Raw genomic sequence first — 16,493 nt, 5'->3', positions numbered from 1 at the left:
CTAGGGCATATCAACATCATCAATAGGGATTTCTGGGTTCTCTCTGAAATAAGAATCCCAGAAGAAAGTGACCTGCTTACCTGTCAACTTTAGATGGGGGTGTTTAGAACGTGATTCATTACTTAAAGCTAATATTAGTAAATTCCACAATCTAATCTTATATGCAACAGTGCATGATGAGGTTTTAGGTAACATTATCTGCTATTATTTTCATATGTATTTAATTACTTCCACATATATTATATGGACAATATTATTGGGGCACATCACTTAATCATTGAATTCAGGTTCTTCGTTCAGCCTCATTACCACAGGGGTATAAAATCCAGCACTAGCCATGCATTCGGTCTTTACAGACATTTGTGATAGAATGGGTCGTTCTAAAGAGGTCACTGAATTCCACCGTGGTACTGTAATAGGATGCCACCATTGCAACAAGTCAATTTGTGAAATTTCTTCCCTTTTAGATATTCCATGATCAACTGTGAGTGGTGTTATTGCAAAGTGGAAGCGTTTAGGAACCACAGAAATTTAAAGACACAGTTACAGAGCAGAGTCTCCGAGTGCTGAGTCACATAGTGCATAAAAGCTGTCAACGCTCAGCTGACTCAATAACTGGTGTGTTCCAAACTTTCTCTGGTATTAACATCACCCAAAAAACTGTGCACCTGGAGCTTCATGTAATGGTTTTCCATAACCGAGCAAGCCTTACATCACCAAGCACAATGCCATGCATCGGATGGAGTATAAAGCACGCCGCCACTGGACTCTGGAGCAGAGGAAATGTGTAACGGCCACGGACTGCCGCCTTCCCTCATCTCCTGGCGGCTGCGACCGCCGACCCCTGTCTGCTTCACAGCATCTCCCTTCCCGGAGACGCCTGCACACGTGGCCATACTGCTCTGCAGTGTCCGCTAAGGTGCGCGCGCACGCTCATCCCCGACTTTAAAGGGCCAGCGTGTACACATGTAAAAAGTTCCCTAGCCAATCCCCAGATCATCCTGGAGCAAACTGTCCCTCAGTTGTATTCTGTTCCCAGTGTTCCCGTATCCTGCTTCCTGTATCCTGTAAGGGTATGTTCACACGCAGTGACCCAAAAGTCTGAAAATACTGAGCTGTTTTCAGGCGAAAACAGGTCCTGATTTTGAGACGTTTTTTTAACAACTCGCTTTTTTCGCTGCGTTTTATATGGCCGTTTTTGGAGCTGTTTTTCAATGGAGTCAATAAAAAACACCTCCAAAAACGTCCCAAGAAGTGTCCTGCACTTCTTTTGACGAGCCGTCATTTTACGCGCCTTATTTTGACAGCGATGCGTAAAATAAAGGCTCGTGGGAACAGAACATCATTATTCCCATTGCAAGCAATGGGCAGATGTTTGTAATAGTATTAGGGGCATTTTTTCAGGCGCAATTCGAGGCGTAAAATGCCCGAATTAAGTCTGAAACCACTGCGTGTGAACATACTCTAACTGTGTTTGTTCCTGAGCTAAAGTCTAGTGTTGAAGTCGCGTTGGAGTTCTGCTACGTCCAGTGTCATCTACCACGCCCTGTGTCATCTGCCACATCCCGTGTCATCTGCCATGCCAAGCATCATCGGTGCCACAAGTCATCTGTGCCAAGGCATTTTCTACTTCTCGTGTCTGTCTGGACTTTCATACAGGTACTCTTATGCTTAGACTTTCCATTGACTGTTGTTTGGTCAGCTGCCACTCCGCTATGGCAGAGCGGCCTAGTGGCTTCACATACCCCGGAACCGTGACAAAACGTATTCATTTTGGACAATTGTATGCTTACAACTTTGTGGGAAGAGTTTGGGGAAGGCCCTTTTTTGTTCCAGCATGACTGTGCCCCAGTGCACAAAGCAAGGTCCATGTTTTGGTGAGTTTGTGGTGTGGAAGAAATTGAATGGCCCATACAGAACTCTGACCTCAACTGCATCGAACATCTTTGGGATGAACTAGAACAGAGATTGTGAGCCAGGCTCTCTTGTCCAACATCAGTGTCTGACCTCAGAAATGCTCTTCTTTATGAATGGGCAAAAAATTCCCACAGACACACTCCAGAATCTTGTAGAAAGTCTTCCCAGAAGAGTGGTGGAGGTTTTAGCTGCAAAGGCAGGAGCAACTTCATATTAATGACTATGGATTTAGAATGAGATGTCATATGCTTTATATTTAATTGTTTGGGCAATAAACAACATATTAATGTTAGGGATGGTTGGAGGAGTAACAATTTATGCTTATGCATTCATTGTACATGCCGGGTCTTGCATTCATTTAATCTACAATACCTGTAGACAGTATCAGACATGAATATTTAACAGTGATTCAATAGATTGAATTCTGACAGGAAATCAACACTAGCCAACATTCTGTTCTAGAAAAATGCCATGAAACATCTGTTTATTGTCTGAACTTTGCATCTGCTGATGATTGGAAACAGCAGCTCAGTCAGAAGCAAAATACATGAAAATGCTCCCTAAATTTGTACTTGTAAAAAGCTAATTTACTTACATTAAAGTTAATCTCAGGAGAGGACTCATCACAGCACAGACAATACAAGATGCATATCCTTTACATGACTTGTGTCCCATCAATAAAAATTATTTCGACAACATTATTCTATGGAAGTGTTATTCTGATGTATGATGTATTGTTCTTTCACATGACTTATAAGTATAATAATTTATTCTAGTGTTTATGAAATCACGATAATCGCTGTCATCGCAATATTGTATCTGGTTCTTGTGGTTATTTTATTATATTTAACATTTGGAGCACAGACAAGAGAATCATCCTACTTTATAAGCCATAATTGATGAAAAACTACGAAGAAGCAAGAAAAAATATATTGGTAATTTAATCAAACTCCAGTCCATGCCTAATAATACTATGAAGTAACTCCAATAGGATACCAGCAAATAACTAGCTTAAAAATGTAGTCGTCCCATCACGTGCCATCTCCAATTGACATATTTTAATCTTTCCTACCCAGGGCATGTCACTTGTGTAGGGAACGCTAATAAACATATGACTGATATGTTTTTTTTCCAATACTACAAAATTTATAAATTAAAAAACATTACCTGCTATAGTGTAACAATGAATATATGAAGCAAAAATGTTTTCGAAGGTTATAGGGAATACACAAACTCTGTAATTGCTCACTATCCATTGTAGGCTGTAGTGTAGTACTTAGCTTCTCACGGAAGTGTAAAGACTAAAGAGACATTAAGTGGCGTAACTATAGGGGCTGCAATTGCGACCGGGCCCCGAAGCCAGGGGGGCACCCCCGCACAACGCCTATAAAAATTGACTATAGCAACTGGGGCCTATGTAATAAACTACACGGGCCCCTGTAGCAATAGTAGGTGACAGAATACTTACCCTCCGTTCTGACGTCTGTTTGCGTCATGACGTCACAAGGCGGTGTGCCGTGCCACGCATGACGTCACAACGCTTGATTGAGTCAGGACCTCCGCTGTCGCCGGAGCCGAAGAGGAGTGTAAGTAGTCTGCTGGAGCCCGGGTTGTCCAGTCCCTAAAAATTGATAGCCTATACTTAGAATAGGCCATCAATAGTTGATGGGTCAAGGTCCGACTGCTGGGACCCCCGCCAATCAGCTGTTTTGAAGGGGATGCGCTGCTTCCCCTTTATTCCAGTCACCTGCTTCTGGCAGGGCTTAACAGCAGCCTGTAAAAATGATAATATACTGCAATAATTTATTATTGCAGTGTATTGTACCAGCGATCTGATGATTGCTGGTTCAAATCCTCTTGGAGGACTAATGAAAAGTGTAAAAAAAAGTATTTTCAGCAGTGAAAAAAACAAAACAAAAATCTTAAAAGTTTAAAAAACTCCCCTTTTCCATTTTTACCTCTAAAGTAATGTAAAAAATATAAACAAACAAAATTGGTATCACCGCATCAGAACTATTACAATATAACATTATTGAACTTGCACAGTGAACGATGTAAAAAAAAAACAAAAAAAATACCAAACTCACTGTTTTTTGTAACTTTAGCTCTTAAAAAATATGTAATAACAGTGATCAAAAAGTTGTATGTACTAAAAAATGGTACTAATGAAAACTACAGCTCATCCCGCAAACAATAAGCCCTCACACCGCTCAATCGACGAAAAAAAAAGAAAAGTTATGGCTCTCAGAATGTGGTGAAACAAAACAATTATTTTTTTTAACAAATAGATTTTTCTTTGTTAAAGTAGTAAAATATTAAATATATATATATACAAATTTATTTTAATTGCAGTAATCGTATTGACCTGCAGAGCAAAGTTAAGTTGTCTTTTTTACCGCCTGGTCAAAGCCGTAAAAACGAAACCCAAAAAACAATGGAGGAATCACAGTTCTTTCCAATTCCACCCCACAAAGATTTTTTTTTCAGTTTCCCAGTACATTATATGGTACTTTAAAAATAGTGCTGATAGAAACTACAATTTGTCCCGCAACAATCTGGACATCAATCTTGATATTATAGAATTGTTATGTGCTTGATGGAAAAACTCAAATACAAAAAAAAACAACATAAGCACACATAAGAAATTATCCAATTCTCTGCATGAAAGCTTTAAATAATAATCATGATTTATAAAAAAGAAATAAGGTATTAAACAATTTAACATAGTGATGATAACAACCAATTATAACCAATAATTACAAGTCCAGTAAGCCCTAAAGAAGATGTTTCCAGAATATTACTATGGCTATTATATATTGAAATATATTAAGACTGGCATGTCAAACGCCAGTCCTAATCTACTGTACGTTGGTGCAAAATGCGCCAAACATATTGCCACTTTCAGAAATTGGCGAGAAAAGTTAATAGTAGCTTATTTTAGCACAACTATGGTGTGACTTTTTTTACGTCAGAAAACTGGGTTAAATATGTTGATAAATTTCCCCCATATGTCTATCTACATGCAGATTTAGGACCTTTAGGTGTCTAACAGTAAGTAAGAAAGCTGCATGTCCTTACTTGCCACGGTTTCCACATATGACCTCCCATTAAATCAATGGAAGGCAGAAAAAACTTGCGGCGCTCGTTTGTGAGCGTTTTTCGCTGCATTTTTTGCCTGCGGTCCTTGCATTAGCTTCAATGGTCACGGGTGAAAAACGCTGCAAAAAACACACAAAAACTCATGCAGGCAGTTCAAAATCTTCCCCAAAATTACTGAAGGTTTTGCCTGCAAAAAACGGCGTGTAAATGGCGCCTTAATGGTCCCCGTAACAAGAAACACTGTTTATTCAAAACATCGATACTAATATATACATACAGTATATATATATATATATATATATATATATATATATATATATATGTATATACACACACACACACATATATATTAATATATATATATATATATATATATATATATATATATATATATATATATATATATATATATATACAGTGGAGGAAATAAGTATTTGATCCCTTGCTGATTTTGTAAGTTTGCCCACTGTCAAAGACATGAACAGTCTAGAATTTTTAGGCTAGGTTAATTTTACCAGTGAGAGATAGATTATATTTAAAAAAAAACAGAAAATCACATAGTCAAAATTATATATATTTATTTGCATTTTGCACAGAGAAATAAGTATTTGATCCCTTTGGCAAACAAGACTTAATACTTGGTGGCAAAACCCTTGTTGGCAAGCAGAGCAGTCAGACATTTTTTGTAGTTGATGATGAGGTTTGCACACATGTTAGATGGAATTTTGGCCCACTCCTCTTTGCAGATCATCTGTAAATCATTAAGATTTCGAGGCTGTCGCTTGGCAACTCGGATCTTCAGCTCCCTCCATAAGTTTTCGATGGGATTAAGGTCTGGAGACTGGCTAGGCCACTCCATGACCTTAATGTGCTTCTTTTTGAGCCACTCCTTTGTTGCCTTGGCTGTATGTTTCGGGTCATTGTCGTGCTGGAAGACCCAGCCACAAGCCATTTTTAATGTCCTGGTGGAGGGAAGGAGGTTGTTACTCAGGATTTGACGGTACATGGCTCCATCCATTCCCCCATTGATGCGGTGAAGTAGTCCTGTGCCCTTAGCAGAGAAACACCCCCAAAACATAATGTTTCCACCTCCATGCTTGAAAGTGGGGACGGTGTTCTTTGGGTCATAGGCAGCATTTCTCTTCCTCCAAACACGGCGAGTTGAGTTAATGCCAAAGAGCTCAATTTTAGTCTCATCTGACCACAGCACCTTCTCCCAATCACTCTCAGAATCATCCAGATGTTCATTTGCAAACTTCAGACGAGCCTGTACATGTGCCTTCTTGAGCAAGGGGACCTTGCGGGCACTGCAGGATTTTAATCCATTACGGCGTAATGTGTTACCAATGGTTTTCTTGGTGACTGTGGTCCCAGCTGCCTTGAGATCATTAACAAGTTCCCCCCGTGTAGTTTTCGGCTGAGCTCTCACCTTCCTCAGGATCAAGGATACCCCACGAGGTGAGATTTTGCATGGAGCCCCAGATCGATGTCGGTTGACAGTCATTTTGTATGTCTTCCATTTTCTTACTATTGCACCAACAGTTGTCTCCTTCTCACCCCGCGTCTTACTTATGGTTTTGTAGCCCATTCCAGCCTTGTGCAGGTCTATGATCTTGTCCCTGACATCCTTAGAAAGCTCTTTGGTCTTGCCCATGTTGTAGAGGTTAGAGTCAGACTGATTAATTGAGTCTGTGGACAGGAGTCTTTTATACAGGTGACCATTTAAGACAGTTGTCTTTAATGCAGGCACCAAGTTGATTTGGAGCGTGTAACTGGTCTGGAGGAGGCTGAACTCTTAATGGTTGGTAGGGGATCAAATACTTATTTCTCTGTGCACAATGCAAATAAATATATATAATTTTGACTATGTGATTTTCTTTTTTTTTTTTAATATAATCTATCTCTCACTGGTAAAATTAACCTAGCCTAAAAATTCTAGACTGTTCATGACTTTGACAGTGGGCAAACTTACAAAATCAGCAAGGGATCAAATACTTATTTCCTTCACTGTATATATATATATATATATATATATATATATATATATATATATATATATATATATATATATATATATATATATATATATATATATATATCACAATTGCAAAGCAAAAGGACTGCCTTCAGTAATCAATTATGAAATGTTTTCCACTCAGTGATTTGAACTATAATGTGGGCCAGGCAGAGGACAGATCATTATGTTTAGGTTATATTTTTATGCAGTGATATACTGTCTATCTATCTATCTATCTATCTATCTATCTATCTATCTATCTATCTATCTATCTATCTATCTATCTATCTATCTATCTATCTATCTATCTATCTATCTATATGTTAAATAGGAGAAACTTAGCAATAGAAAGAAAAAACTTACTTTCACCTGCAGCGTCTCGCTTAGTAAACCGTTGCGCTTGCTTTGTAAGAATGCATTAGCACTTCCACTTTTTGCCACACGAATTCTTGCCAGTCTTGATTTCTGAAAAATAAAGGCACGGTATTTAAGTATTTAACACTTGCACAGACAATTATTGATTAAATGTGTACAATTTATGAAGCGAAGCTCCACCTTTGACTAACATTGGGTGAATCAGCAAATAAAAATAAAAAATCAATTTCACCTGGAAACTGACAAAAAGCTGTCTTTTTGCTGCTCACAGATTCTATAAGGCCTCATTCACAGGCTGCAAATACACATCGAGATTATGGTGCAGATTTTCGAGCCAAAGCCAGAAGTGGATACAGCAGGAAGGAGAAGTAGAAGTTCTCCCTTTATATTTTCCATTAATTTTGAAACCACTTCTGGCTTCGGCTAAAAAAAACTGCATCAAAATCTGCAAAAACTAAATATGTGTTTCCAGCCTCATATTTCCCCTGTGGTCATTAAAGAGGTTGTCCAGTCATAAGAAATGAACGGCCTATCCTGTTTTATACTTTTGTAGCAATGTTTGTTAGATGATTCATATTTTCCAGTTTGTATATAAGGGGGCGGGGTCTGCTGTAATGCCGAGGCCTTGACAAAGCATGGTTACAAGCAAAATGGCAGAGGGCTTGTAAGAGGGGTGAACATGGCTGAGATAAATGATTGTAGTCTGTGTAACCTGTATTCTGCTGTACTATGCATATGCTGTAACTGTAGTTTGTTATTACTGTTATCTGTCTGGTTATATTTGTAGAAGGAATATTTTTACTAATGAATAATTTGACAGATTGTACTGAGCATGCCGAGAAAGCCCAGCACAGCAGACGACTGAGGAAAGTTCTAGAAAGGAAGAGGAGCAGCAGGAGGAGGAGATCTGTGATAGAGGAGCATGGGGAGGAGCTATGTGCTAGAGGAGCGGACAAGAGAGTGAAGGAGGAGAGACTGCAGAGAAACTCATGAGAGGAGAGTATAAAGAGAGACTGCAGAGAGAGCCCTGAATGGAAAGTCTGGAAAGAGAGCAGCATTTAGAGAAAACTGTGGCGACTGAGACCGTTACAGGAGTGGCTGAGAACTGCTGGGACTGTCCTCACTGATGTGGCAGGTGGGAGCTGAGGAGAAGCCTGTGACTCGGATATGTGGATATTTGCAGACTGATATAATGTCACTGTATAACCCACAGATGCTCATTTAATTTCTGAAGTAAAGTTGTGTAAATTCTGCCACCGGTCTGGTTCCTGTGCTCATATATTGCACTGGTTGTGCCACCCTTACAGGCTTGCGCTCCACATCCATGCTGCCCTTTCTTTGCCTCAATAAAAAAAAAATATTTTAACTGAATGGTGAGTGCCGTGGCATCCTTTGTTCTACATTTGCATTTCAAGCTCCTTTCCTATACACCACTAAGCATCACCTGTTGTTAATTGATTTGAAACCGGTTAAAGATTGAGCTTCGTGTATGGTCCTTTTAATGTGAGGTGCTCCAAGAGCCGGAGAAGTATTGGTCTATTTTTTTTCTCTTTTAACAGTAGAAACCACGGTCGTGTGCATTGGCTGACATACAATCCACAATTGCTACTCCCCAGTTGCTGATAGTATACGGCTGCAAAAGCACGGTCGTGTGCATGAGGCCTTAGGGGATACTACCGATTCTTTGACCATACTGTATGATTTTGGGCGGCAAGAAGGTTTTAACCTGGTCTCAGTTGATGTCGACAGAGATGTCATATTTGTGGTCTTCATTTGTGAGGCATTGAAATTTGTGCTGAATCACAATGCCTTTAAATTTGACACTAGATGTTATCGACAAGGGGCGGGTACAGCAATGGGTACTCATGTCGCCCCAAACTTTGCCAATATTTTTCTTGTGTAATTTGAACAACATAAGATCTACATTACTAATCCTTATCTAATTATATTTATGTTACATTGTTAATATTTTTATTGTTTGGTTTGGTATCCCCCAAGAATTTTCAGATTGTGTACAGTACATTAGTGATAATCAGGTGAATATGAAGTTCACGAGTACATTTGGGGGTAACGCTATCAAATTTTTAGATGTATTAGTCACGGCAAAAGGGGGAGAATTGATGATAAGCTACAGATACAATCTCCTTGCTGAGGTTTGATAGTCACCATCCATTCATATTAAAAGGGCTTTGCCTTATTGGTAATTTCTGAGACTCAGAGGAGAAAATAGTGATTGGGTGATATTTGAATTACAGGCTGACGAGCTATTTGAGAAGTTAAAAGAAAGAGGATATCCAGATGCGGTTCTGTATACCGCTTGGGATAAGGCGAGAGGTCAAAACAGAGAAGAACTGTTGGGAATAATAGGTAATAGAAGTGTTAGTAACAACATTATAAATAAAAATAGGAAAAGGGATAAAAGATTTGTTTTTTCATTCTGACATGGTCCTATGGGGAATGTCATAAGTTCGGCAATTATAAAAACTTGGTAAATGATTGAAAATGATCCCTTACTCTCTGAAGTTGCAGCTAGAAAATTGATTGTTTCATTTAGAAGGTGTACTAACCTCAGAGACATTCTTGTAAAAGGACGTTTTGTACAACATCCCACTCAAAAAACTTGGCTAAGGGATGTTATATCAAGATTGCGTTATAGGTGCGGGCCTTGTAGATTCTGTAGTCCATTCAAACGGTCGAGGTACCTTAAATCAGGGGGCTTGACAGTGGAAGTTGATAGTGTGATCACGTGCAGAACCAAATTTGTCGTATATGTTGTTGTGTGTCCCTATAGTCTCTTCTACATCGGGAAGACTATTTGCCCCGGTATTCAAGAGATTTGGGGCACACATACGATCCTTGACTACAGGAGAGGGCTCCCTGTGTTTGATCGAACATATGTTTACTCATCATGGTAGTAACTGTTAGGAAATGTCTTTGGTTGGTTTTAAATGTATTGAACAGTCTATCTCAGGGGTGACAAACATAAAGTATTGCTCCAAACAAAAGCTGATCTAACATTATGGGTGGAAGCTCTGGGACCGTTAGGTCTGAATGACCGTAATGACTTAACGAGAACCTTTAAGGGGGGGGGGTGTGGCACTATCTACAAGGGGGAATGTGGCAATATCTACAAGGGGGTGTGGGTGGCACTATCTACAAGGGGGGCTGTGTGGCTTTATCTACAAGGAGGAGTGAGTGACACTATCTACAGGGGCCTGTGTGGCACTATCTACAAGGGTGGCTGTGTTACTTTATCTACAAAGGGGGGTATGTGGTACTATCTACAAGGCAGGTGTGTGGAACTATCTATTAGGAGGGGAGTGTGGCAATATCTACAAGGGGGGCTGTTTGGCACTATCTACAAAGGGGGCGTGTGGCAGTATCTACTAGAGGATACTGTTTATTATTTCACTATATAGTCTCATTAGCCTCAGTTATACAATCTGTTTTAGTCAGGCACTGACCTCTTGAAATGTATTTTCTTTTAATTTATCGTTTTGTTAACTCCCTTATATAATTATATTGCTTGTAAAATGTACAAATGGTTTTATGCTCTAGTTACATAAAAAAAAAGGTATTACATCTCATTGATTGGTAGAGAAAGCAAACATGGTGATTGCGAAGGAGATGTCAGGAAAGAAGTTTGGATGGGGAGAACCTAGCTATGCTTCTGTAATAGCTATTGACTGCAGCATCTAAGAAATTTGACAGTCAGGCTGGGTTCACACGACCTATTTTCAGGCGTAAACGAGGCGTATTATACCTCGTTTTACGCCTGAAAATAGGGCTACAATACGTCTGCAAACATCTGCCCATTCATTTGAATGGGTTTGCCGACGTATTGTGCAGACGACCTGTAATTTACGCGTCGTCGTTTGACAGCTATCAAACGACGACGCGTAAATTGACTGCCTCGGCAAAGAAGTGCAGGGCACTTCTTTGCCACGTAATTTGAGCCGTTCTTCATTGAACTCAATGAAGAGCAGCTCAATATATACGAGCGTCACAGATGCCTCGTATATTACGAGGAGCTGCTTTTACAGCTGAAACGACGCAGCTGTTTTCTTCTGAAAACAGGCTGTCATTTCAGCCGTAAATGACAGCTAGCGTGTGAACATACCCTCAGGGGAATATCCCTGTCAATCCAACCTGCGATTGCGGAGTGTCGATGGGTTGCCATAGCGGCAGGGGCCTAACTGCCATGGATATGAGTCAACCATATTAGACCTTGTAAAATTCAGTACGCTGCACTACATAAGTAGTGCATTGCATTATGTAAGTGATAAAGGTTCGCATCTTCAAGTCCCCTTGTGGGACTTATAAATGTTGTATAAAAAAAAAATGTTTTGAACTCTAAAGTAAAAAATTCAAGAAACCCCCACCACCAAAATCGCCCTTTTTTTACAATGAAAAATTAATTATGGGAAAAAAAAACAACAAAAACATTCAGAATTTGTGCCATTGCATTCATAACCACCCGTAATTTAAAATTATTTATCTTGCATGGTGGACACCATAGAAAAAAAAAGAAAAACAATGCCAGAATTGCTGTTTTTTTGTTTATCCTGCCTACCAAAAACAGAATAAAAAGTGATCAAAAAGTCGTACCTACTTCAAAATTGTACCAATAAAAATGGTATTGTTTTTTTAATACGGCGACACAAAAACATTATATTATATATTGTTTTTTTCATTACAACTATATAAATTTGGTATCGATGTACTCGATGTACTCGTACTGACTTAGAATAAAATAAACATGTCATTTGTTGTACCACATGGTGAACGCTGTAAAAACAAAACTAAAAACATGTTTCTAAAAGTGGATCTTAAAGTTAGTTTTTTTTACTCCAATGCATCTAGTCAACTGTGAAAGTAGTCTTCATCAAAAAGATCCTTTTATAATTTTGAGTCTATAGCTTCTATGCAGACCTATTTCCATGGTTAAAGACTATAAACAAACTCTGGGGAAATTGGCCTTCATAAAATGAAGTGTTTTTGCCCTCCCAGCCTGTGTTTGTTTTTTACAGTATATGTAAAACATTAACTATATTGTGATCACTGTTACCGAGGTTTTCACGAACATTGACATTCTCAACAAGCTCTGCATTATTAGAAATGACCAGATCCAACAGAGCGTCACCTCTAGTCGGGTCTTCCACAAACTGGCCCATAAAATTTTCCTGCAACAGGTTGAGGAAATGTCTCCCCTTTGCAGTTGAAGCCGAACCATGACACCAATTAATATCCCAGTAATTAAAATCTCCCATTACCACTACAGTACCCGCCTGTGCAGCCCGCTCCATCTGTTTATATATCTGACCTTCCATCTCCTCAGTTATATTGGGGGGTCTATGGATTACACCAAAAGTAATTTTTTCAGTGTTTACCTCTCTTTGCAATTCCACCCACAAGCTTTCAACCTCCTCAGTGAATGAGCATTTGTTCCATATAGGTAATAGAGTATATTTTACATTGTTATGCCTCCTTATTCACTGTTGCCAGTCTGTTATTTATCCTGACACATTATTTACATCCATGTCTTTTATGTATGTATCTGTCTATTCATCTGTTGTTTTTTAGAATATTGAAATACATTTATTTGCTTTAATTCATCTCACTAAAGACTTCATGTATTCATTTATTTTTTGGTTTTGTATACTCCTATGAAAAGTCTATATAGCTTGAATCTTGTGTTGGTGTTTAATTCCACGTTATGTTTTGTCTTAGGATCATATTTTTGTAATTCACAATATAGCTTAGTAGGAAAAGCTACATGCTACACAATTCCTGCTTTTCCAGAGCAGTTTATGGCAGGGACTCCACGGTACAGGCACGATGCGGATGAAACCGCACTAGCATGTAGATCAGCGGATTTCCATATTTACCACATTGCACTTTCATTGTTAATGGCAACGCGGTAAACTACCGTTTAGCTGCATAACCATGCGGCCATTGACAATCAAAGTGTTTTTTTCCTTCTTTTCTCCTACCGTGAGAACCCAGCCTAAGAAATGGAAGGTTAATTTTGGTTATTCTCTATTATATTTCACTGAATGGGGATATTATGTGGTTAAAACATAACCATGGTGATTCTCTTTTAGACAGTTTTCATAAATGGGGCTTATTCACGGAGAACAAGCAGGTGTTTAAAATGGTTTGGAGGTCATACACCTATTTTATTCAAAATGCATCACTGGATCTGACTAGAATATAACACCGTCAATCGGTATTATAATATACTGGAAGTTGATGTACATAAGGAAGTAAACTAAGTATTCACAAAGTAGAGCTATGCTTGAAGATTAATGTTAATCCTAATGCACTGTGAATTTTCCATTTACCACAGCACCATCAGCCATACACAGCTATATGATTAAAATAGAAAATAAAAAAGAATATGTGCAAAAGCTTAGTGGACAGAAACCTATTTTGCAGATCTTCTATTAGTTTCTATTGTAATCAGTTTCCTGTATCTTCTACTTTAACCTTTCCACTGGGGGCTCATCACTCATGGAACAAGTGGACCTTCTGCCCACAATAATTAAAATAAATATATTTCATGTGCCACACGGAGCCAATGCTCACCAATAATTATACATTACAGGTAGTGCAGAAATCTACATTAATTACAGACTGCAAAAGAAGATATGTGATTTTTCATTTATCAGGCCTAATACCAAAAGAGAAATAAATTGATATAGCAAAATTAATTAGAAGTGTATTCTCTGGAAATGTCAGGTAATTTTTTTTTCCCGTGGAGTTCAATTTCTTCCCTATTTCTTGTGTGCTGTTCAGTTAAAACTGAGAATGAACTGCTAGCACTTTGACATCTGGTTTTTCTGAAAGGCAAATTGATCTGTTCATAAATGACTCCCTAGTTGCTCGTATGGCTGATGTATTAGCTCAGTGGTGGAGTTCCTAGTTAAAAGTGAGAAAGTAATTGTTCAATTTATTCCTGTAATACACTGTGTCTCTATTTTAGCACTGTGCTGAAATGTTCATTGACGAAACCCAAAATCAGATATCAACATAGACCTACAGTCGATAGCATTGCAGCCCGAGTGTATAAGTGATAGATTTACTTTAATAGATCTGTATGATGGTGGCTAAGAACTTTGTAAAAGTAATTTAATACAAACTATTGATTGTTTTAAAGCTGATGTTTCAACTCTGTATACTATATTAGACAAACCATTTAGCATAGAAAAAAAATAGTCATGGATGATGACTTGTGCAATGTGTATTTGGAGTGCCTTGCTATTGCATTCAAGTTGGCAGATAGGACTGGGGGTTTAAATTGAGGTCTGAGATTAGAAGGAAGTGTCCTTTTTTTTTTTTACCCTGAAACAGCGCCACTGTAAAGACCAGCGTAGTAGCTGCTGGCCAGACAGGTGAAATACAGTCACTGGTAAATGGTACCTTGGAGGCAGCTAGACACAGTCAGATAGCAGGTAGCGGATACAGGCAGGTGCCGGATTACTGGAAGCAGGCTGGTGCCGGATTACTTGAAGCAGGCTGTTGCCGGATTACTGGAAGCAGGCTGGTGCCGGATAACTAAAAGCAGGCTGGTGCCGGATAACTAAAAGCAGGCTGGTGACGGATAACTGAAAGCAGGCTGGTGACGGATAACTGAAAGCAGGCTGGTGACGGATAACTGAAAGCAGGCTGGTGACGGATAACTGAAAGCAGGCTGGTGACGGATAACTGGAAGAAGGCTGGTGCTGGATTACTGGAAACAGGCCACAGAGTACAGGATACCGGATTGTTCACAGACACAGGATACCGGACTGGTCACGGACACAGGACTGGACATGGGACTAGACATGGTCACGGGACTCAGGACTAGTCACGGACACAGGATTCAGGAATTAGGACTGGTCACAGAACTCAAGGTGCAGTATACAGGACTAGTCACGGATACAGGATCCTTCGTAGGCTAACAATGGGTTAGTACAACATTGCTCAGGAACTAGGGAGATGGTAAAGGTGCCTTAAGTAGTTCTGGGAAGCAGCAGGGGTGGCTGGGTAACTTTTGAATTTCACACGCACTGGCCCTTTTTAGAGGCCGCTGGAGCGCGCAGGTGCACTAGGGATCCGCTGTCAGATGCGGGGCCACCACCAATGTTACAATACCTCCCCTTACGCCCCCTCTTCTTAGGTCCATAGCGTAGGAGGAACTTCTTGATGACAGCTGGGGCATCAATGTTCTCTTCAGGCTCCCAAGGTCTCTCCTCAGGACCTAAGCCCTTCCAGTCCACAAGATAAAAAGTCATTCCTCCAACCCTCTTGCGATCTAGAACCTCTGCGACTTCAAAGACATCAGCCGAACCCCTGGGGGCAGTGGTAGAATTAGAGGACTTGTTGTACCGGTTGAGGATCACAGGTTTCAGGAGAGCTACATGAAAGGAATTGGGAATCTTGAGGGTAGGATGTAAACTTACCTTGTAGGACACCAGATTAATCTGTTGTAAGACTGCAAAGGGGCTGAGAAACCTAGGAGCAAATTAATACGAGAGAATTCTCAGGAATATATTCTTAGAAGATAGCCAGACCTTAACTCCGGGAAGTAACTGAGGAGACGGCCCTCTTTTCTTATCAGAATACATCTTCATGCGATCAACCGCCTGCAGGATCGCAGACTTGGTTTGCTGCCAGATCTGGAGAAACATTAGCTGCAGGAACTTGAGATATAGCAGGTACAGGAAAAGGGACATGCGGATGTTGGCTATAAACAATTAAAAATGGAGATGTAGCAGTAAATTAACTTGTGTGATTATTATGAGAATTCAAAATGGCTAGGATAATTTTCAAGCACTTGGTTAATTCTTTCAACTTGGTCGTTGGATTGTGGGTGGTATGCAGACAAAAGTCCAATTTCACATCTAGATTTTTGCACAGGCCTCTCCAGAATTTGGATGTGAATTGCATGCCCCAATCAGACATGATATGGAGGGGCAATCTGTGCAGATGAAAAACATGTGAATAAATAGACTTGCCAGACGAGGAGCTGAGGGAAGACCAGACAGAGGAACAAAATGTGTCATCTTGGAAAAACTATCCACAGCAAACCAAATAGTGGAAC

The 16,493-nt window shown here is 39.6% G+C and overlaps 1 protein-coding gene across 1 annotated transcript in view; it reads right to left on the bottom strand.

Annotated features, from left to right (window-relative positions):
* The window catches only part of KCND2 (potassium voltage-gated channel subfamily D member 2), a 471,742-nt gene that overhangs the window by 74,525 nt on the left and 380,724 nt on the right, over nt 1-16,493 (bottom strand). The window contains exon 3 of the mRNA XM_075857140.1: nt 7,397-7,498. Coding sequence (XP_075713255.1) covers nt 7,397-7,498 — 102 coding nt within the window. The remainder of the gene's footprint in view (nt 1-7,396; nt 7,499-16,493) is intronic.

This window comes from Rhinoderma darwinii, chromosome 3, assembly GCF_050947455.1.
Source record: "Rhinoderma darwinii isolate aRhiDar2 chromosome 3, aRhiDar2.hap1, whole genome shotgun sequence".
Lineage (NCBI taxonomy): Eukaryota > Metazoa > Chordata > Amphibia > Anura > Rhinodermatidae > Rhinoderma > Rhinoderma darwinii.
The sequence above is the reverse complement of the archived record's forward strand: the minus strand, read 5'-3'. Positions and strand labels throughout refer to the sequence as shown.